The 25,188-nt window shown below is 37.7% G+C and overlaps 1 protein-coding gene and 1 non-coding gene across 2 annotated transcripts in view; one reads left to right on the top strand and one right to left on the bottom strand.

Annotated features, from left to right (window-relative positions):
- Window positions 1-25,188, bottom strand: part of gabrb2b (gamma-aminobutyric acid type A receptor subunit beta2b) — a 68,040-nt gene that overhangs the window by 9,908 nt on the left and 32,944 nt on the right. The window contains exons 5-7 of the mRNA XM_085421061.1: window positions 15,868-15,950; window positions 5,293-5,430; window positions 3,199-3,351 (exon numbers count right to left, since the gene is read on the bottom strand). Coding sequence (XP_085277187.1) covers window positions 3,199-3,351; window positions 5,293-5,430; window positions 15,868-15,950 — 374 coding nt within the window. The remainder of the gene's footprint in view (window positions 1-3,198; window positions 3,352-5,292; window positions 5,431-15,867; window positions 15,951-25,188) is intronic.
- On the top strand, window positions 16,275-16,380 carry LOC146660966 (U6 spliceosomal RNA). The gene has a single exon (XR_014913620.1). It is a non-coding gene; the product is annotated as a U6 spliceosomal RNA (small nuclear RNA).

Here is a 25,188-nt window from a genome sequence, read left to right as displayed (position 1 = left end):
CAAGAGAGTGAACACCAGGAAAGCAGCAGGACCAGACGGCATCCCAGGTCGTATCCTAAGAGACTGCGCATACCAGCTAGCTCCTGTGTTCACTGAGATATTCAACATCTCTTTATCTCAGTCGGTGATCCCCACATGCTTCAAAGAGTCCATCATTGTTCCTGTCCCGAAGAAACCCCACCCTGCTTCTCTCAATGACTATCGCCCTGTAGCCCTCACCTCAGTAGTGATGAAGTGCTTTGAACGCCTGGTCAGAGACTTCATAATTTCTTCACTACCAGACACACTGGACCCACTACAGTTCGCTTACCGTCCAAATCGTTCCACAGACGATGCCATCTCTCATCTCCTCCACACATCACTCACTCACTTGGACACTAGAAGGGGGAATTATGTTAAAATGCTCTTCATAGACTACAGCTCTGCATTTAACACCATAATTCCCTCCACACTCACCACCAAGCTGGAGCATCTGGGACTCAGCTCATCTATGTGTCAGTGGATCTCCAACTTCCTAACTGGCAGACCACAGGTAGTAAGGATGGGCGGACATGTCTCAGCCTCCACCACTCTCAGCACTGGAGCCCCCCAGGGGTGTGTTCTGAGCCCCCTGCTGTACTCTTTGTACACATATGACTGTGTGGCCACTACCAGCTCCACCACCATCATCAAGTTTGCTGACGACACCGTCGTGGTGGGCCTGATCTCTGATAACAACGAGACGGCCTACCTGAAGGAGATTAGGAATCTGGAGAACTGGTGCCAGAGGAACAACCTCCTTCTAAACGTCAGTAAGACAAAGGAGCTGATAGTGGACTTCAGCACTAAGCAGGAGAGGAACTACCAGACCCCTGTCATCAACGAGTGCCCAGTGGAGAGAGTGGACTGCTTCAAATACCTCGGAGTTCACATCACGCAGGACCTGTCATGGTCCTGTCACATCAACACCGTGGTGAAAAAGGCCCGTCAGCGTCTCTACCACCTCAGACGCTTGAGAGACTTCCAACTGCCCTCCAAGGTGCTCAGGAACTTTTACTCCTGCACCATAGAGAGCATCCTGACGGGAAACATCTTAACCTGGTTCGGGAACAGCACCATGCAGGACAGACGAGCTCTACAGAGGGTTGTGCGGTCAGCTGAGCGCACCATCCGCTCCGAGCTCCCTGACCTGCACTCAATCTACAGCAGGCGGTGCTGGACCAAGGCCAGGAAGATCGTGAAGGACCTCAGCCATCCCAACAACAGACTGTTCTCTCTGTTGAGGTCAGGAAAGCGATTCCGCTCCCTGAAGACCAACACAGAGAGACTGAGGAGGAGCTTCTTCCCGCAGGCGATACGGTCTCTCAATCACACCACCACACAGTACTGACCCACACATATAGTTCTTACACACACTGGACTTTCTGGACTTTGTTTTTGCACAACACTGGTCACTATATTCTTCATTTCCGGTTAATACTTGTACAGCTGCTGTTATTGTGTATATATTTATTTATATTTAGATTTCTTCATACATTCTTATATAGTTCTATATTGTGTATTGTGTATTTTGTTGTACAGTTATTTTATTTTCAACTTTAATTTATATATTTTATCTTATTCTTCCCAGTTAAATTTACCCTTCATTCTAATTTGTGTTGTACAGTTATTTCATTTTTAACCTTAATTTATATTTTATTCCTTCCTAGTTAAATTTACCCTTTTTAATTTTTCATATTTATTTCCTATCTTATTCATAGCCTTTTCCTTTTTTGTTTTCTTTAGGTCACGAGCAGTTGTCCAAGCATTTCACTACATATCGTACTGTGTATGACTGTGTACGTGACAAATAAAATTTGAATTTGAATTTGAAAATTAGACACTGTTCATATTTTTGCAAGTGAGGAAACCCAGTGGTTCAGGGGGTTGGGACGCTCATCTTGTAACCGGAAGGTTACCAATTCGATCCCCAGCTCTGTCTGTTTTGGTCGTTGTGTCCTTGGGCAAGACATTTCACCTACTGCCTACTGGTGTTGGCCAGAAGGGCTGATGGTGCGATATGGCAGCCTCGCTTCTGTCAGTCTGCCCCAGGGCAGCTGTGGCTACAACTGTAGCTTGCCTCCACTAGTGTGTGAATGTGAGAGTGAATCAATATTGGAATTGTAAAGCGCTTTGAGGGTTTCGAAAAGCACTATATAAATGCAATCCATTATTATTATTATTATTATTATTATTATTATTATTAATGCATCACATTCAAAATGAGCAGCATTATAGACTTATTTTACTTTTTTTATATATTTAATTTGATTTTTATGGCATTTAAATTGTGCTAGTCATTGCATCCAGGCTTTAAGAAACATTTTTTCAGAGCATCCCAAGAGTTCTAGCCAATTAATATAAATTAATACTGGTCAAAATAGGATTCAAACAATTTTCCCAAGCTGTTGTGATAAGAGCTTAACAATAACAACAGATTTTTGCACATAGTGATCATGTGACATAGCCCTTACAAGTCCATTTTAATGCCTGAAAGGAGGTCAGGATAAAGTAGATTCTGAATCTAGTATGGCGAAGGAGGTGGCCAAACATTTCCCAACTCTGACCTGCCTCTATTATAAAACATTAACTTTTTTCATTAAATCCCATGCATGCCTTCCCCTGGACCACTACATATAGCCCAGTCGTCAATCAGCAAAATTGCCTTGTTGACAAAAAGGAGGGGTTGGGTAGAAATATAGATTAAGCTGAATGAATGGAATTCGGTAAAAAGAAGACAGTGAACCACTGATAAACACAGAGTAGCTCGTTACAAATCTCCCAGGCAACATGGGATTTACATAATCAAGAATGACTGGAGGAAATTGCGGCTCCCCAAAAAAGAACAGACGGTTTCTGGTTTAAAAGTAGAAACAAATCAGCCTAGTCAACCATCATTATAGTTCTATGATTTAACCCTATACTTGATTAATATTTGACCCACTAACACCCACAATACTTGCAAAAGATACAGTAACAGTGTGGTTTATGTGTAAAGTTCAAAAAGTTCACAAAATCGAGGAAATAAGCAACTAGAGATAAAATGAGAAAAGATGAACAAGAGAATGTAAGATGCATGCTCTTCATTTTTGTATTTAGTACAACCAGCACACAGGTTGGGCAAGCTTTCAACTACATATTCCCCTTTTATTGGCCTATTTATTGTTTTATGAACCTTACCTAGAGCCACTCTGGCAGCAGAGGCATCGTAGTTGATCCAGAAGGAGACCCAGGAAAGGATGGTGATGAGAATAGAAGGCATGTATGTCTGTAGGATGAAGTAACCAATGTTTCTCTTCAGCTTAAAACTCAGAGACAGACGAGGGTAAGAACCTTTGGAGAAAGGAGAATAATAATTAAAAATAATGTTTAAAAAAGAGAAAATGTCACGGTCTGTGGAGAAGAAATGCTGGTGTGTGTGGTGGACCCAGGTGCGAACGCAAGTGAGTAGACGGGAGTGAACTTAAACTGAAAGCGAGCCTTTATTATGGCTGATGACATAGAGTTCAAACAAAGCAGAAATACCGTGACCAAACTAAACTATAACTAAACTGGGAAACTGATACTGTGATAAACTATAAAGACTCAGAAAACTATGAAGATGACTGCAAAGACTGGCCGTGAAAACATGGAGGGTGGGAACACAGATGACGCGACACAGACTGAAAGAAACACAAAGACTAAATACACATAAGGGATGATCAAGGGAAGTGGAAACACATAAGGGGGAACAGCTGATACACATGGACCTAATGACAGGACAGGGAAAGCGAAACTACATACACTGACATTAGACACAGACTTTCAAAGTAAAACAGGAAACATGGAGATTAGACGTGACCTGAACTTAACCACACAGACATGACGCATGACAGGTAGATGCACGAACCAGGGAGACTGAGTACAGGAGGAGATGACATAAACAACTAAGAAACAAAGGGCTAAGCAGCACCCTAGAAATTAACTAGACGAACTAAGCTAGAGCATAAATGAATACAAAAGATACATAAAACTCAACACTGGGTCGCACAACCCAGGACCATGGCATAAAAGATGTGAAATGCCAAAGATATCAGGTGTGTGGCAAAAAATATGAACACAATCATCAGTAATCAGGATCAGTTTGAACCAAGTAATTTAAATTTGTTCTTTCCAATATCACTGACTGATGAGCAACTGTTTTTTACTACCTTCCTTAAAAAAAAGGTCATGGCACACACTCAAAATAAAGCTTAAAAATCTGAAGGCTGAAACATGCTTCATTAGGAAAACAGGGGTTTGTGACCATGTTGATCACGTGGTTCTGTCAATGACAGTGGTGTTCTGTCAGGCCAGAGGAAAAATCTCTGCAATTCTTGACTAAAATTTGTTTTGTGGTATCCAGAGGATAAAGTCTAACTTTCGTGATCTTGTGACTTTTGTTCTATGAAGATGAATGAGGACAAATCCAGGTTATTCCTGTATAGCCTGTTATTTGAAATGTCAGCATATATGTGATAGAAACAAATACAAATTTGGTATACAATAAAGTCTTACTACAATTGTCCAACTACAACACATTTCTTTGAGGGTTTTTTTTTTTCCAATTACAGAGTTTTTCAAATTAGCACTATAATTATGACAGTTTTATAACCAAGCTGTATCCAGTGAATGTTTGACACCAGGGGAATTCCCCCATTTCTATATTGGGTAATAAAATCCAGCACACTTCAGGTAGACACTTGGGTAAAGTTTCTTGCATACTAATAGTATACCAATACACAACAACACACATACATACACGCACAAGCAGTGTGTGCAGACAAAACAAGCTTTCATTGGTGCAGCTGCAACATTCATATTGAATTTACGTTACGCTATCATTCAGTGCAGCGGCTTTAACTAATCACCAAAAAAATCACTGTCCTGCTCACAAATGCTTGTTTGCATGACAAAATCATGAATATGAAAAACTTGAACATATGAATATTTCATTATATCAGGCAGTGTTCTCTTTTGTTTGTTGTTAAAATGTCATGGTATCATCTGCCTCCGAAGACAATGATTCATTCAAAGATCTGTATGCCTGTTTGTTTTCATGATGTTTAGGATTTCTGGAAATTATTTTTTCATATATATAAGTTGAAACAGTGAAAAAAGTCAGTACTGATAAAGTATGAAACATCTAAACTCTTTTATGAATATACAGAGACACTGAGAGATATAATAATGAAGTAAAATTACTAGTAATAATAGTAACAATGATAATGAATCATGATTTTTATGATGCGTTACCTGTGGAGAAGACAACATTCTTGGAAATGAGCTTATGATCCACAATGGAGAACTGGGGAAGTTCGATCTTGTCTACTCCTGTCACAGCATTATCTCCTCCTCGCCAGTAGAATTCAATGTCATCTGTAGTGTAACCATCTGCGAGACAGTACAAGCAACAAGAATAACTGATTGACAATAAGGTCTACACACTATATCTGTTCACGATCTATCCCATGTCGTTCTTGTATATTTAATTAGTAATGATTAGGTTTGCATTTGTTACCAGTTTACAGTCTTTTGACTTTAGATGCAGTCACTGGGCTTTGGTTTACTGATGAAAAATTCATGGCAGTCCGCAAGGAAAAACTCTTTTATTCATTTGAATTTTTTTTTTTGTAAAAGCATGTGCATTTTAAATATGCTTCCTATTCCTATTTGCTTCCTTCTCCTCAAAAGGCCTGCATAGTGTATATATGGTTTGAAATGTTTCTAAGTTGTGGGTTTGTTTACCTGTTATTATTTTCTAGTCAAAACAATCGACTTTTGTGCTCTTAACACTCCTTGAACCACACATATAACAGTTCGCAATACTGCAACCTTGGAAGAATGAATGCTGGTCATTAATTTTTGTGTAACTAACATATTAATTCTGTTAGTTACACAAGTAAAGCTCAGTAGTGCAATTACTGTGTGTTAAAATCTTATTCAAAGCCATCTCAACATGAAGATACCCTTACTATTTAGATCTCTCACTACTGTGCACTTCGCAATAACTGCAATGTGGCAAAATATTTATATGTGAACTAACGGTTGTGAGTGTGAGAGGAGATGACCTGAGAGATAGCTAGGATCATAGCTAAAATGAAAACCTAGACCTTCTGTGGCTGATTACCAAGACTACGTGAAGTACCTTCTTAAGGTCTACTAGAACATGGACAATCACTACTGTGACACCACAGCAACTTTGATCACTGAGATGCTTGGCTACAAGATAAACAGTCACAAAAGGCAGTACCCTCCATCAAGATAAAGGCAGCATGGAGGAAGATTAGCCAACTATTGGTGCTGCTAATATAACAAATGGATGCATAAGAAGTAAGCTGCCCATACCTGAGGCCTTAGAAATTGTCAAGCAAAGTCTCACAGCTATGGCCAGCTGCTTGAACCTGAGAGACTGAAGCCAGGTGGCAACAAAGAGAGGGAAAGTAGTCAGAACTGAGGGGATTGTACTACCAGAAGGCAACACTACAAACAACGAAGACAGCTACAAGTACCTGCAAATTCCACAGGCAAATGGGAACCATCAAGAGGCCGCTAGGAAATCTGCAATCATCAAGTTCTTGCAGAGAGTAAGGAAAGTCCTGAGAAGAACAACATCTAGGCAATCAACACCTATGTCCTTCTAGTTGATAATAATATCGTGCTGTGATAATAAGCTGGCCAAAAGAGGAGATAGAAGCCACTGACGGCAAGAAAAGAAACTTCCCTATTATGCAGGGATGGTTTCACCCCAAATCCAGCACCTTGAGACAGTACACTAAGTGTAAGGAAGGTGGGCTAGGACTAGTGAATGTCAGAACCAGAGGTGGGACCAAGTCATTGTTTTGCAAGTCTCAAGTAAGTCTCAAGTCTTTATCCTCAAGTCTCAAGTCAAGTCTCAAGTAATGTCAGGCAAGTCAGAGTCGAGTCTCAAGTCACTGGTGTAAAAGTCCGAGTCAAGTCACAAGTCTGAAACTTTGAATTTCAAGTCCTTTCGAGTCTTTAAAAAAAAAACGAAAAAATAATGTTGCAGTTATGCTAAATGTAAATATTAGACCATGTAATTTTAAAATCTGTGTTTTTCTCAACACATGACAAAATAGTGAACTTAGAAAATATACACAAATTGTGAAATTGCACCTCTTTAAAATGCAGCTCAATTAAACCTAGCTCCAAGAATAATTTTCACCGACAGTTCTGAGATACGCTGCATGTTATTCTTGGATGCGGTTGTAGGACCGGCTTTAAAATCGCATGACAAAAATATCATACACATTAAAAAGAACTGCATCACCAACGTAGCCTGGACAACATTTGCTAGTTAGATGAAGTCAGCTATCTCATTGTAGCATATTTATATGCATATTTATAATCATACGGTTCTTGGAGTGAGTGCATACACTCGTGAAGTTTAGTAACTTCCGGTCACTGCAACAAGCCCAGGTACAGTTTACCGACGGATGGGTGCAGGACCTTGAAATGCACCGTGTAGAACGAAAGACCATCGTACGTATCATAAGTTTACCAGTCTCACAAATTGTCGTCATAAATACACATTCGTTAACCGTTTATTAATAGGACCTTTGAGCTCAAGGGTAATTAATTAGTAGTGGAAATAATTTCTGGTAGCATCACAGAAATGTAGCAGTGACAACAATATTGTATGCTGTAATCGTACTGGGCAATTAGTGATACAAAAAACCTGTTTTATCCTGTGAATAAAAGTATGTTTTTGTTAATGTACCATAATAACAGAAGCGAAACACAATATTGTGTCAGGACAATTCACTATTTATGCACAATAAACAAAGGAGCATAGCGCGACAATTTCTGTTCAGCGCCAGACTTGCTTGTAACCTATATCACCAATTATGTTATGAAAAATGACGTATTAACTACTAAAAAATACTGACCTTCGTGTAAATGCTTGGAGCAGACTAACCTGTGAGCTGGAGTGTTCTGGGACGTTATATTTGATCTTTGAATGGCTGCAATCCAGGCCATCCGTCGCGTCTTTGTTACTTCGGAAACATGGCTCGAACAATTTCTCTTCAACGACGTAATCCGATAACAACCGATCTCTTTACCCGTCGGCTTCCCGTGGCTGTCATGCGACCGGCTATTGCAGTTAATAATACAACAGCTTCTTGACATTTTTGTGTTTCTTTTTATCGCTGTGTGACTGATTTCAATTGAAAGCCTGCGTGCGCTACTACCGCTTGCCACGAGTTCCCAGAATCCTTTGCGGTTCTACCCGTGAATGACGTCACATTTTCAATCTCTATATAATATGCATGTTAAATTTTATATTTTGGGTAAAATATCAAGTCTTTTCAAGTAAACCGGTTCAAGTCCAATTCAAGTCCCAAGTCATTGGTGTAAAAGTCCAAGTCAAGTCACAAGTCTCAGAACATTTTTTCAAGTCAAGTCTAAAGTCATAAAATTAATGACTCGAGTCTGACTCGAGTCCAAGTCATGTGACTCGAGTCCACACCTCTGGTCAGAACCAAGAATGGGACACCCAAATCCAAGATGGCCACAACTGACCGTGTGCTTAGTGAATACCTCAGGCAGAAGAAACCCAAGAAAGAAGAGGAGCAAGAGTAGGAAATATCATGGAAGGACAGGCCCCTGCACTGCATGCACCACTGACAGGTAGAAGAAGTGGCTGATATTAAGAAAACCTATCAATGGTTAGACAAAGGTGGACTGAAAGACAGCTCACAGGCACTAATGATGGCAGCACAGGAACAAGTTCTAAGCAGAAGTTCGATGGAGGCTTATCTGTCTGCTTTTTATTTTTATTTATTTACTTATTGTAATTTTTTTTTGTTAATGTGTATGTGACTTTCGGTCATTCTTCTATAACAAAAAGTTTCCAAAGAAGGAATGGTAAAATGACTTCCTCAGTACAGGTGCCAGAAAAGAAAAAAAATCCTCATGGAGTGAAGTGTATAAGGAAATTATATTAGTTGAGATGACTGAAATAAAGTCAGGACTGGTCAGGGGCAGACAGAAATAATTTTAGTTTGGATGAATTTTTTAAGCGACAAAAAATCCAAAAGTACTAGCTTATTACGTGTAGAAATGGATCCTGGTGTAGAAAGTAATATTAAATAAATTCTAACAACAGCTTATCAAGCTTAAACGTGCTGCTGTTGTTTAGCCGCTGGTTCCCTCTTTCTGGTGCAAAGTGGGCCAAAAACAAACAAGAGAGACGGACTCGCGACAGAAAAGCCGATCAGCTGATCATTGATCAGTTTCATGATTGAAGTAGCAGCAGGAGAGCGAGGGAGAGGGAAGAGGCAGTCGCTCCATATATCGGTTGTTATGCTTAACGTTGGAATGCTTTACAAACATTCAGAGATGAACTTACACACTTGCTTTACTTCTCTCTGGGATAACTTTCTCTGAGATGAAATGCTGGTTTGGTAGCGACAGGTCTCGCACGCCACAGCCGCTCTATCACGTGACGCATACTGCTCTGACGTGCTACGGTTATGAGCCGAGTTACGCCATGTCGCAAGTTTTGTGAGGCGTTTTTGTGATATTTTTTATTTCTCTCCGATATCCGATCAAATTAGATTAAACAAGACTGTTGCAAATAATTAAATTTTTGCTTGATGCATAAAGTTAAAATATTAAAACTAATAAAACAAATTTTAAAACAAGACTTTTTCATTTAAATACATTTTATATGATCGATTATGCAGAAAAAATAGAATTGGGCTGAAAGGTCTATTGCTTTATTACGTATTCAGGTTGTGTATCATGTTTTTTAAAAGTAACTAATTACTTTTGAAAATAAGTAATCTGTAAAGTAACTGGATTACTTTCTTGGAGAAATAATCAGTAATTATTTACTAATTACTATTTTCAAGTAACTTGACCAACACTGATGACAGCCAATGAGTGCGAAGGATATCTTTGACTTGTAGAAGACCTGGTAGTAAATACATGAGAGGGTTACCTAGACAACAAGAGTCTTTCTGAGCCATGTGCTTATGGTGAATTGACAATATGAGGTCATAGCAGTAATTATCAATCTGTGTTGTGGACACACTCAGGGGGGAACAGAGCTACTGCATGACTGAAGTGGATGACTGAATGGGGGCATGTTAGGAAAAACAAACTGTCAACAAACAAGGACTACACACACCTCTGTACTGTAATAGCATAGATGAGTAGAAGTTTGACCCAGTGCTCTTATAACTTAGTTTTTAGTTACCTAAGAACTTTAACCCTTAGACTGACTTTGCAATTTTATTTTACTGAAGTTTTTGTGTCAAAGTGTTTAGCACATTCAGATTGTCTTAATTCCCATCCCATATGAAATTAACTGCAAGGAATATAGTAAGAGACACAAAATAAATAATTAGTTGAGAGTATATCTATTAATTACAAAATGGTGAAATAAGAAACTTGGCTTTGTAACTATTAACTGGCACAAGATTACAGAACTTAGATTAAAAAAAACAATAAGTTTTAAATAATAATAAAACACGGGGTGACGATATCTATTTTACACTAGCACAAAACCTTCTCTTATGGATTCCAATGTCAGAGAGCACCGCCAGACCAAAAGTAAATGAAATTGTTCACGATAACATCAGAGGAGATAGCAATACAATACTAAAGCTATTTAACTGGGACTCTGGCATATCTCCCTGACCAAATCTGACTCCAGGCATTTTTATCAAGCTTATGAAATAATGTCTCAGTTGATTTGTTTTAATGGGCAAAGAAGGATTTTGGAAGGAGATAAAACACTGGCTTTGATATTGCTATGGGCAGAAGATAATCAGGGATAATAAAAAAAGTGTTTTTTTATATACTTATTATAAAAGAATACCAAGTTCTAATACATATATTAAATACCACTGGCATGCAAGGTCATGATAAAGCATTATGAATCAAAACAATCATGTTATTCTTCACATCTATACTTTTTTTCTAAATATATTGTAAATAAAACTTGTAAACACATTTGGCATTTGCAAACATTTGAAATAAGAATACTTTGAAATACAGTATGCTGTGACTCCCTAAATTTTGACTGTTTATTGAAAATTATTAAAGTCACCAAGCAAGTCCTTTGGATTATTTTTTCCCCACAGTTTATCAGACGAAATGCATATCAACTTAATACATATTAATAGACATTCTGTGATGCGTAAACACATGTGTCCACATACACATTCACAAACATCACCATCACTCTCACACAAAAATCGATACTTGAAATCCATCCCCCGACAAATGCCTGCTTCACGCATAGCCCAGTGAAGCTGAGAAGAATACTCAACTCTAAATATGTCTGCAACTAACTTTGATTTTACAAAGTTCAAAGCGACTTTAATGTTATTCTTAGTAATTAAAAAATATCTTTAAAGTTTTGCAGTATACAGCAAGCTGCAGCTCACTTGGATGCCTGGACAGGGGCGGAACATCTAAAGATAAGATAAATAAATAAGCCATGCAAGCTCACGTGTGGAAACCATTCACACCCCAGAGAATGTCTGCAGTTTCCAAAATGGGCTCTGATAAGCAGTGATGGCAACAGCGAGATAGAGTGGAAGTGGCTGTCCATATGATGGGGATCACTGGTGCAGAAAATATAACTATAACTTGACAGAGATGCTGTAATGAAATGATAGTTTCATAGTGAGCACATATCGACTGAAACATCTAATGTAATGTGCCTTTTACTTTCCCCTCAGTACATGTAAAAGTTATCGAATACGTACATAGCTGTCTTAATTACTTTGTTTCATTTTATGGCTTTTAAAACAGCTTTGCTGAAATGACCAATTTTGTCGTCTTGTGTAGAGCCATACATTTTGTAAAGTTACTACACTACAAGTTTGTAAAGCTGCTACACGAAGATGCTTCTTGGCTAGTGTTCAATGTTTAACGGCTGACTGATCCTAATCTTGGTATGATTTATTGAAAAGGTTCACAGCTACTGTTGTTATGAAGTCAGTGTTGTATCTTTTGATCAAATCAGTTTTCTTTTGAAGGTAGGGCTATACAGCAGCATATAGACTGTATATTACTGTAACAGCGACACTGAGCATTATAAATAATGTAGGAATGGCATTTTCAAATGCAAGAAAATCCTTCAATAATAGTCTAGGTGTGAAATTTTGTATACTAATACAAACTTTTGTACCATAGGATCTGAGTTGATCTGAATTGAAGCATGATTAATACTTTGAGATTTGTGTGCACGGTAACAGATTAATTAACTTTAACAGTTTTACATCTCGCTATGCTGATAAAGTGTCCACTGTTCCAAAACCTTATTTACTTGTTATGGAGCACTTTTGCCATAGCATGAATAAAAGCTGGTAAATCAGCGGTTTTACATTTGCCTCTAAGTCACATAAAGTTCAATTTGAAAATAGAATGGCTAATGGAGCGATACATACAGAGTAAGAAAGAAACACTTGTGGTGGAACTTTGAGAAAGGAAAAAAACACTGATGAATTTATAAAGGAGATAGATGGATGGAAACCAGTAGTCTACCCTTTTATATTAGCACTGGGAGTCCTTTAAACCTTTTAAGTGTGCATGTGTTTTCAGAGGTTTTGTCTATTGGGTATGTTTTAGTGGCTATGATAATTACACATACATAATCTATATGATGGATGCTCACAGCCACAGTTAGTAATATCCAGCTAGTTTCTTAAGAGAAAGAAAACACTCCAACCACATTAAAAGAGAAGGATGTGCGCTTGTGGTACTAATGACTGGACATATTGTGAGGTGAGCTCATATGTACACCACTAATGCTCCACTCCTCTCCATCTTCCTCTCAGTTGTTTACCATCATTCTCTGAACTCAGACAATTTGTTCAACTGGACACTACAAAGCAGGGGGTTACATTTGCAGTAAAAATATACATGAAGTTCCCATTTAGATTTTATTATAGTATTTTTTCTTGTCTGTCCCCTTGGCATGACAAACTATATATAGATGATATGTGGCAGTTGTGTGCATTTGTGTATGCAAACAGCAACAAGGACCTGCCATGATCCACTTCTATTCGAATATCACATGAGTGGCTAACAATACTCATACTGGCTATACCCACAAAGGTATAATTCGTATAAATACCAGGTAACAAACTGGTAGATAAACTTCTTCTACATAACATGGAAGCTCCACACATATGAGCAAAGCTCAAAAGGGTATTGAAACAACAAAATGTCAAAGGACCAGGAACTGGCGGGTAAAGCAGCAAATAGATAATAGACAGTGAGACAATATGAAGCCTCTTAACAATAATGAGCACCTTGAAGCAACTGTTATTGTAATTTGGTGCTATATAAATAAAGCTCAATTGAAACGAACAAGTGCTGATGAGCCCTTTCCATTGTAGGAATAAGACCCATACCATCAACGCTTTCAATGTCAAAATAGATATTGGCTTAAATAATAAAGTGGCCACAAGAGTTGGTATGGCAGTAACATCAATACAAACAAACTTCTGAGGGCACTGATGGTTCCATCTAAAGTCCAGCACCATGAGACTCCACCAGCCATGAAAAGAAGGATGGTGAGGATTAGTGAGTGTCAGTGCCAAGATCCAGTTGTGAGAGCCAATACATATTCCTGATGTATTCAGAACATTTCTGAATACATTAGGAAGATGGGTATTGGGGATGAACTGCTATGAGAGTGCCTTAGGCAGCAGAAGATGTATAGTATGTTGACAAGATGGCGCTGGAGTGACAGCAGCCTTTCCAAGTAGCTCTGCAACACCGCACCTTTTTTGTTAACTTTAACTTTTTTAGACTAGGCTTTTCAAACTTTTTTTCACCTTCGGTGCAATAGACTCAATACTTGAAATGTGCAATTCACTTGTATTTTTATTTTTATTCCTATTTATTCTATTTATCCCCTTCGTATATTTTATTTATATTGTCTCTGTATTTATATATGTGTGTGTGTGTGTGTGTGTGTGTATATATATATATATATATATATATATATATATATATATATATATATATAATATTCTGTAACTCTGTAACTTCTGTCGGTGCTGTGCTTTTTTGGAAATCGAATTTCCCAGAGGAACCCACCCGAGGGATTAATAAAGTTCTATCTAATCTAATCTAATCTAGTAATGAAGAGGAGGAGTAAAATCTATGGGATACAAGCCCCTCCATGCAATGTATGCATCATCAGCAGATAAAGGAAGTGACTGAGATCAAGAAATCCTATCATTGGCCACAGAATGCAGTCCTGAAGAACAGCTTGAGAGCAGGCCCTTAACATTAGATCCATAAAGGTAGGATTCTACCAGAGAAGAATTATGAAAAGGTGCCCTGGAGACTGTTAAGCACATAGTAGCAGTGTTAAGGTTGCAAGCTGGAAAGACATACACTGAAAGGCATAACGATGTACTGAAGATATAGCACATGTCGTACATACATGTGCCACATATGAATTCAAAGTACTTATGGAAGAGTTCCAAAATTTTTGAAAGAACAGAGCTTCGAACTAACCAACCAGACATGGGCGTGGCTGACATGGGGCTAATTATAACTGTGAGATCTAGCAGTTCTACAGTAACATAGGAAAGATGGAGTATGAGAACACTGAGAACTATCAGAGGCTGCTGGACCAGCTGGAGTAGAAATTGAAAGTAAAGCTGCCCAAAAGTAAAATGAGTATTGGGGGTTTAACTCGAGTATTTGCGAAAGGGGGGGGGGGGGGGGGGGGATAAATGCAGCAATCAGTTTACTTTCTAAGCAATAACTAAATGACAACAATGACAAAAACTGACAAAACATGCATGATACATTTAAAATGTTTTCTTCCATTCTACTTCCCTTTATTACCCCTTTCCTCAAATAAATCACCCCATTTATTTATTTATTTATTTACTTACAAATGTGTGTATGTATTTATTTATTTTTATTTATACAGTTTCCACTTCAGAATATGCCTTGATGTATTTTGTAACTATTTAACTGAATACAGAAAGCTTGATTTTAATTATTTTCTTATTGGTATTTATTCTGTCAATTTATTTTTTGTTCTATAAATGTCTTTCAGAATGGATACAGAATATATCCATAACTGAAATGCAGTTATGGAGCTTTATATGCCTATCATGAACCAAGCAAACATTATGGTACGAACAATGTGGTTTGTGTATAATAATCATGGATTACTACAACAATACTCTCACAGATACTTTTGTAGCAGGCTGCTAGATTACAAATAGCGTGTTTCATTTGAACAGTTTGTAAAGCAGCTGTGAAGCTGCATGAACCCTTAGCCATGAGTACAGAAAGTAAAGTTCCAGTCAAAATAAAATCATCTGACATGACAGTCATCGTAAAACTATGATAATCTTAATAACAGATAACTGTTACAAGAAGCATATTTGCATTACTGTTTTGTGTTAAAATCCATGTATTGTGTGATCCTGATGTCCTTTAAACCTTCATGCTATAATTCCCTTCATACATTAACACCAGATTTATGCCTTTCAGGGTGTAATGCACTTTAGCAGCATTGCAGGCATTCAGATGTATTTATCATTATTCACCATTAGTTCTTATTAAAGCTAAATTTCAACCACTTTTGTTTGGAGGTAAATTAAATTTCTTTGTGAATGAGTGGCACAGTCACTCATTTTACTTTAACTTTACTTTACTATTAAAGTACAAAGGAAGAACACGGGCTAAAAGGGACAAATTTAAATTGCTAGACATAAACCTAGAATTTTAAACTGTTAAACTGAGTCGACATATTAATTCAACTCTGATAAGAAAACACATTAATAAAAAAAAAAGAATGAATCAATTACTTACAACTTTCTATCTCAAGTGTGCAGTTTTGCTCATCCAGTGGATACCTTCTCAGGTCCATCATACAAGCAGCAGTGGTAGTTATCCTGAAAAGAAATCACAGCAAAATTAGAGAGCAAACTCTATTTTTTAACAGGGTAACTACAGCAGGGACTAGACAAAGATATATAATATAGATGCTGTTAGTTGTGAGAATCAACTTTTTGTTTTGTTTTGTTTTGTTTTTCTTTTAATTGCCTCATTTTATTTACTTTTAATTTATTTTCTAAACAGTTTTGATGACCATTTGCTAGCTGCATGGCACTGAGTAACTGAACAAAATCCAAATCTTGTAAAAATAAAATAATACATAAATAAATAACCCTAAATTATTATTTTTTTTTTTTTTAAAGACTGGAACGGTGGTAGTGGTGTTACTTCGGTAGCACATATACTAAAATTGGAACGATACAGAGAAGATTAGCATGGCCCCTGCGCAAGGATGACACGCAAATTCGTGGGAACTCCACTGGGCATTATAGGTGAATAGCTAATCCTTATGTCCCAATTCTAGCTTTGTTTGGATAATCCTGTGGGTTCTCTGTTAGGTTTCACCTGGGATATGAATCACTGTGGGGTTTATTCTCTGTGAGACAGTGGTGACAGCAGCAGAAGAGAGAGATATACTGTAAAAGTCAAAATGAATGTAATAATGCCTTAAAATGCCATATGGGATCAAATTAACCTTATTGAAAACTTTGACTTTGTAGGTCAGTATTATTGTGTGAATAAAATGATGATGTTAGTGTAACTGGAATCAGCACAATAAATAAAAATTTTCAGACTGAAAGATCAATATTATACTTTCATTTGTTTACTTATAGCAGTTACAAAAAATGTCATATAACTTAAATAAGTATGATGTTACGTTAGTGTCAGAGTTTTATTTAAGTGTGCACTCGTCTTGTCAGACATCACCTTTTCATGAACATTACTGTTTATTGTGAGATGCTGCACAGACAAACAAAAATGACATAAATTGTACAAAGCTATTCTTTTAATAATTAAAAGAAGAATCTAAGTTCCTTTGAATATTAAACAAGGAAATATCTTTATTATAGCATTATTACAGCATGGTACTGATGGGTTAACACTCCTAACATACAGCTATATAAAAACCTCAAATATCTGAGTTGTTCAGTTAATACATTCCATTAAAAAAGTACTTTAAATGACATTTTCACATAATTTCCTGTTTCCAAGCTTAAATGGGACTTGGCTTTCAAATATAGCACCTGATGTGCCACAAATGAACACTTCATGACTCCATGGAGCATGCGAACATCAATAAAATGATAGATTATTATCTTCATGGGAAATGGTAAAGATAGATAAAACAGCTTGGGGGGAAAAGAGAAATGTTAGATTACTGCCCCCCAAGGCTTAACTTATCCTTTCCCTTTAGCATAATAATTCAAATGTGAAAATATGTCATGACTTCAAATGAGGGATGAGAGGCAATCTAAATAGAATCTTGGTGTTTTTTTTCTTTGTTTGTTTTGTTTAACATTTTTTATTAGATGGTATTTCTATGTTTCATGTTTTACTAAAAAGACACTCGAGGAATTGATCTCAGCAATATGTCAAGACCCTCTTTGACCACATAACTCTGACTCTTTTGATGTGAACCACAATCAGGAGCATATAGAGCTTTATAGTTCCACTACACATACTATTCTGATTTCTGACTTGCTGTTTTTTATAGCTATTAATACTATTTAATGCTTTAGTTTGTTATAGTTACTCCACAGTGTCGCATTCACCTAACACATGAAAGCTTTGAGACCAGGAGGAGACACAAATTTCTTTGGGGTTGCATCAGGAGAGGCATTTAGTGTAAAAAAAAAAGAAAGAGGAAAAGAAAAAGAAAAAGTAGAGTTAGCTAAATTGGGCATGTTAAAACAACCACTGTGTTAACCCTTTGTGAATAACAGAGCAACCTAAAGCAGTTTCTATCTTAATTTCTTGTCATGGATTATGAGAAATTAACCAAAGAAATGTACTGCTGTGGTAAATGTGCTTATATGTGTAAACAACCCTGGTCAAAGAACCAGAGCTTACTGTTTTACTACTTCTATCCTATCATATTCTGTGGATACTGTATCTATCACCATAAAGGCATTCAGCCTTTCAGTCAATATCAAAACAAATAGGCAGCAAGGGATAATAAGGGATAATAACAGAAGGCAACCATGAGTCAATAGATAAGGTTATGCTGTCCATCAGACTTTGTGAAAGGAACATAAGGATGAGGCTGTGAGTAATAGGCTGCCATTCTTTCCTTGACTCTGGTCTTGTGTGAGAACTTCACTCCCACTGAGGGAGTTGCCACAGAGCAGCACAGCATGGTGGGTAATCGTCTAGGCACACCTGACAACATAGATAAATTTGTGCCAGAGGAGAGGCTCATCTTGAGTCCAATCCTCTGTTACACAGCAGAGATAACCATGCTTGTGTGCCTCTGTGCCTCTTTCGCTTTCTTTGTTCTATCTCTCTTTTACTATGCCATTATTCAAACAGCCACTATAATGCCAATACATTTATATTCATAAATTACAAACACCTACTATACAAACACAGAAAGATTAATGGACATTCAAATTAAGGATATAATCAACATTACATGATATTATTTGTAAGCAAAGATTTGGAAACAATTATGCACCAGCGTTACAAGATTTTACTAACACCTAAAAGGCATCCCATAGTCTGTGTCTATGGCAAATATATTAAAACAAAATCCAATAACTGACAACATGTCTGCAAAGAAGCTAACAGCGGAATTGGAGACAATATTCTCCTTTTATGCTCCACTTGCTGGATTATGGGGCGTTTTAAAAAAGGAGACCTAAAACTTATCCCTGCCTCACTTAAACTGAGCATCCATCACATCAGTTATTCTTCTGTGGCCCACTTCCTACCATGGAGAGGGGAATAGGATCTTTTAGGAGACTACTTAGTTCAAACACCTTGTTAACTTCAGCATGTCTCACCTATTGGATAAAGTTTATTGACAACTTCAGTTTATTCTGGAACTGTAAAGATCACTCCAAGATACTTGCTGCCAATCTATGTCCTGCTCTTGGAACATCTAATACTAATTAAACTCTGTGAATAATTCAATTCAATTTTATTTATATAGCGCCAAATCACAACAACAGTCGCCTCAAGTCGCAACAAGGACAGAATACATAGGCAGGACACCATACATAGTCAGACAGAATATGCTCCTTCCTCCTTAACTAACTCCATCCACCCTATTATCCAAAGCTTCCAGAGGATGTCCCTGTAACAACCTGCAGCCAAGCCACCTGGCTGTGACAGGTGGCTTGGCCTGAACTCACTCACTGGTCAACGTTCCACACTGAAGCTGAGCCAAATTGAAGATATATTACGAAGCAGTGGTTACACACATCACCAATCAGATGCGTATCATAGATGAGACAGACTCCATGCCACTTGTCTAAACAGTGATCCTATGTGGCAAGATCAAAAGCATTAACCAAGTGTACTCAGAGTGCACAGCTAATGCATTTAATTTATAAAGTAATATATTACAAAAAATGATCTTGATTTTATGTTTTTAACCCAAGCCTGGTTAAACGAACACAACAGTGCTATGATTACTTTTCAAAAATCTCCTCTGCGTTTCCATTTCATAGTTTCGACTATAAAAGGCAAAAAAAGGAGTGCGAATGGGCATTGTATACAATGCCAGTGACAAGCAGCTTTCATAAAGAAGATGAATTTAGAAGCTTTCCTGCTTCTAAAATCAGGTAAAACTGAGGTATTTGTACAAAAAACAAGGTGATGCCTACCAGTGTAAGTGTCTAACCAGACACTTGTTGCTCTCCTTTTGTGCAGGATCTCTCAAATTACAAAAACATCCTGTCTCAAAGTGATGCTGAAAAACTAGTTCATCCATTTATTGCTTCTAGGATATCTATTGTAATTCATTTATTATTATCATGTTGTTCTAAAACCTCCCTGCAATGCTTAAGTTACTCCAGAATGCTGCAGTACTGTCAGGGACTATAAAGACCATATACAGTGGGGCAAAAAAGTATTTAGTCAGCCACCGATTGTGCAAGTTCCCCCACTTAAAATGATGACAGAAGTCAGTAATTTGCACCAGAGGTACACTTCAACTGTGAGAGACAGAATGTGAAAAAAAAATCCATGAATCCACATGGTAGGATTTGTAAAGAATTTATTCGTAAATTAGGGTGGAAAATAAGTATTTGGTCACCTCAAACAAGGAAAATCTCTGGCTCTCACAGACCTGTAACGTCTTCTGTAAGACGCTTTTCTGTCCCCCACTCGTTACCTGTATGAATGGCACCTGTTTAAACTCATCATCTGTATAAAAGACACCTGTCCACAGCCTCAAACAGTCAGACTCCAAACTCCGCCATGGCCAAGACCAAAGAGCTTTCGAAGGACACCAGGAAAAGTATTGTAGACCTGCACCAGACTGGGAAGAGTGAATCTACAATAGGCAAGCAGCTTGGTGTGAAAAAATCAACTGTGGGAGCAATCATCAGAAAATGGAAGACATACAAGACCACTGATAATCTCCCTCGATCTGGGGCTCCACGCAAGATCTCATCCCGTGGGGTCAAAATGATCATGAGAACGGTGAGCAAAGATCCCAGAACCACACGGGGGGACCTGGTGAATGACCTGCAGAGAGCTGGGACCAAAGTAACAAAGGTCACCATCAGTAACACACTACAACAGCAGGGAATCAAATCCCGCAGTGCCAGACGTGTTCCGCTGCTGAAGCCAGTGCATGTCCAGGCCCGTCTGAAGTTTGCCAGAGAGCACATGGATGATACAGCAGAGGATTGGGAGAATGTCATGTGGTCAGATGAAACCAAAGTAGAACTTTTTGGTATAAACTCAACTCGTCGTGTTTGGAGGAAGAAGAATACTGAGTTGCATCCCAAGAACACCATACCTACTGTGAAGCATGGGGGTGGAAACATCATGCTATGGGGCTGTTTTTCTGCCAAGGGGACAGGACGACTGATCCGTGTTAAGGACAGAATGAATGGGGCCATGTATCGTGAGATTTTGAGCCAAAACCTCCTTCCATCAGTGAGAACTTTGAAGATGAAACGAGGCTGGGTCTTCCAACATGACAATGATCCAAAACACACCGCCCGGGCAACAAAGGAGTGGCTCCGTAAGAAGCATTTGAAAGTCCTGGAGTGGCCTAGCCAGTCTCCAGACCTCAACCCCATAGAAAATCTGTGGCGGGAGTTGAAAGTCCGTGTTGCTCAGCGACAGCCCCAAAACATCACTGCTCTCGAGAAGATCTGCATGGAGGAATGGGCCAAAATACCAGCTACTGTGTGTGCAAACCTGGTAAAGACCTATAGTAAACGTTTGACCTCTGTTATTGCCAACAAAGGTTATGTTACAAAGTATTGAGTTGTATTTTTACAAATCTGTGTTTGTATTTAATCATTAGTTATTATTAAACTCTCTTCCACTCCCTTCTTTTCTCCTCTCTCTTTCTCTCCCCTCACCAACAATAGATTGTGGTGAATGGCTGCCCTTTCTGAGCCGGGTTCTTCCAGAGTTTTTTTTCCTATCAAAAGGAAGTTTTTCCTTCCCAGTGTCCCCAAGTGCTTGTTCGTAGGGATTGTGTGATTGCTTGTCTTTCTGATATTGCAGGGTTTTTACCTTACAATATAAAGAATCTTGAGGTGACTGCTTTTGTGTTTATGGTAACGTATACGTAAAATTAGGGCTGTTCAATATAACGATATATATCAGATGGCGATATGAAAACGTCTATCGTTTCATATTACGCTATTGTTTGTTTCGTGGAGTCGCAAAATAAACTGTTTACGGCAATATTTTTCATCGTTTTGATGGTCACTGTAGAATTTCTTAAAGTTCTCTCTTTCTCTTATACTTAATATAATCACCCTACGGACGGACAAGCGACTGTTTTTATGTGTTGTCGTTAGCAACAATGACGGTAAAACCATCGCGTGGCTCTGCCGTCTGCTTGTTTATTTTCCACATAAACCTTTCACAATAAAGCTGAAGATCCTGTTGAGATTTTTCAAAATAAACCAAATCACGTGAAATAGTATGCACAGTGTTTACAGACGAGAAGCTAAAAAGAGCCATCAGGTAAAAAAAAATACTCAGAGAAAACTGCAGCTGTTTCAACTTATGTAACACTCGACTCCAGGTACACGACGCCCAGCTGAAAACACTTTACGAAAGTAGAGCTGCCGAGATTCACAGAATTTACAGAAAATGTAAAATTTTTGTGATCTATATACCGGTATCGTTGTCGGCACAATAAATGTCTTATATTGGGATATGAGATTTTGGTCATATCGCAATGCCCTACGTAAAATTAAATTGAATTGAACAGTACCGAATCTGAACAAACAACACTTAAATGTGGAGTTCCTCAAGGTTCCATTCTTGGACCTCCACCATTTAACGTACAGTATGCATGTTCCCTGTTGTTCAGATTACATAATATTATAATTTCCTATCATTGTTAGCCAGAATATACACAAAGAAAAAGAAAGTCTCTGCCAATAGAAAGTGTGACACTTAAATCTTGAAATCGTGGAGTCATTGGTTCACCTAATTTTCACAGCCACATAGCGACAATTACAGTCTCAGGCTTTTCCCATCTTTTCCCCAGCTTTTTCCCATTTAAAGCAAATACAAAAAAAAAAGTAGGAGATTACTTAATGTTACTTATAATTTCAATATTAATATTACACATTACTATTACTTTACAGGTATAGTAAAATAAGATCAGACAGCTCTTATGATAAACTTAAGTATTACTTTTTAAATATTTTTGCTAAGAAAAAGAAATGTTGTAATTTACTTAGTTATTCAAAAAATGGAAAAGCCATAGAAAGAATATTTTAGGACAGAGGATGTGAAGAGAGACAGTGAGCAGTCTATCATAACATTTCCTTCTAATGCCAGTAAAGAAGTTCAAAGGGAAGAGTTCTAACATTAACATGCTGTTTCATATTACACACCTCAGGGATTACCACCCCACAGAGTGTGACGGTGAGGAGCCTAAGAGGTTTAGATAGATTCTCCTTTTCTTTCTCTCTTGTCCCCTGTCTTTGTCAGCATTTATTTCACACTGATGGATTTACTGCTGGTGATGGGGCTCTGTGGCTTCCATGTGTTTAACCAAGGAGTAAATTGCCGGTTACTTTTCGGCAACTTTCTGATCTCTGTGTCAAGTCGGAGTCACCGGTGTAGAACTCAGAGCACAAGCCTCTGGCAGGGCTTTTAGAAAACATAAATGTTATGCATGTTTGTATGAGGTAATGTGTGAGCATGTTACGTAGCTGTTACACTGTAGAAGTGTGCATCAGATTGCCTATGTTTACTGCTGTCTTGCTCTCCATTTACCCTCTCATTTCCCCCAGTTGTTCCATCCATTAAATGATGCAAAGCCACATTTTTCAGTCTGCTTACACTCCCTGGTTGCTAAAAAAAAAAAAACATTCCCTGAAAAAGCTGCCAACCACACTAAGTCCCATATGTTGCATCACCTGCAGTGACCCTCCATATTTTTCAAGCTGTGCTCAGAGATTGGCTTGCTGGATTGATCTAACTTGTGAGGTCAAATCAGGGCCAAGTAGCTTTAAGGGAAGAGACTGGATTTCAGGCCAAAGAAATGTGCGGGCTGTTGGTCACAATCACAATAAATATGAGTGATTAATGCGTTGCAATGATTTACTTTTGTTTTTTACTTAAATATTCTCAGTCACTTATTTGTACTCAATTTATGCTGGTCTTAGTTTATAGTAGTTGCAACAGAAACATTTGAACTTTTACAGTCAAAAACATAACAAATAATTAATTGTACAAAAACATTATAATTTAGTACAGTTAAATTATACATACATAAAAAAATAGTAGGACTCAGAGAAGTAGGTCCCTTTTATTTGGGGTTTTCAGTGAAAAATATCGTAAATGTTCCTTGCACTGTACTTGGAAAGGAGTACCCCTGCATAATTGTAGTCTAGCCATTTTCTGTGATTATAAACAAAATACTCCACTCTGATTGCTGGCAGAGCTCAGAGCTCATTGAAACAGTGAATGTGCTGTGCACCAGAGCTGCATTATTTGATATTTAAGATAATGACAGCATTTAGAGAGTCATCATTCCCCATAGCCAGCTGCTTTCCACCCACTGTTGTCCATGAAAATATAGTAAGTAGGATGCTCTAGGTAAAACATTAACATTTAATCTTAATATTCAAAGACATTTTTTTGTTAATTCTCAATCAGGCATTAGTTGTGTATGCTAAGAGCTCTCCTAAAGCTGGGTTTAAAGGTGGGTATTTTTCAGTGATAAACACCCTATCTACCAACAAATACTCCCTATATATAACAAAGACAAAACACCAACTCTTGTTTTGGTTTCTCAGCCCAAAAATGCTTGCAGTCTTATTATTTTATATTTGCTTTTGCACAGGTAATATTTGCCCTGGAGTCAATTTTAGCTTTTTGCTTTTCTTGAAAGCAGCAACAATTGTGGGTTTAGTTCTAAAACATCTGCAGATGCTACATTTAATTATATTTTCAAAACATTTTTCTTTGTGACAGTACATCTTCCCGAAACACCACAGGTCACTGAACATGGTTGTAGGGATATTTATTTTTGTCATCCTGTAACTTCATATGCCAAAACTGCAGAAGTCCCTGCACCTGGCTTGTTTTCATCTAGAAATAAATCTTTTAAAAGCCTTTATAAAGCCTGAAATTGCTGTTTTATCTTTATGCGCCTATAATAACAAAATAGCCAAAATTTATTAATCTGTCACGGGTTTTGTTAGATATATGATGGACTTAGTTCAGACTGCTTCCAGTCTAACCTAAATCTAATCTTTTGAATTGCATCCACCTATCCATTTTTCTAAACCATTTATCCAAATAGAGCTGTAGAGATAGAGGGCACGTTCTAGAGAAGCTGATAGTCCATCGTGCCACTATGTTTTCGTCCTGATTTTATTATGCATTATTGTTACATTTTTCATTCAAATATTTTTAATTGATGTCAGACTACAAGAATTTCCATTTGCATGAATTTCATCTTAATGCATGCTTGTGTCTACACATTTTTGTAGTCTAATTGAATTTATTAACATAATAAATTGAATAACTGCACAGCTTTAGTAGGTCTTCAGTGGGCATTAATATGCTGTATCTGCATGTGCTGTGTGGATTTATGAGCACTCACTGACCTGCACAAGATTCCATGACCCAATT

Source organism: Rhamphochromis longiceps, linkage group LG10 (assembly GCF_057381845.1).
Source record: "Rhamphochromis longiceps isolate RC_006_pf linkage group LG10, R_longiceps_female_GT1.1, whole genome shotgun sequence".
Classification (NCBI taxonomy): Eukaryota; Metazoa; Chordata; class Actinopteri; order Cichliformes; family Cichlidae; genus Rhamphochromis; species Rhamphochromis longiceps.
This window is presented reverse-complemented; position numbering and strand designations above follow the sequence as displayed.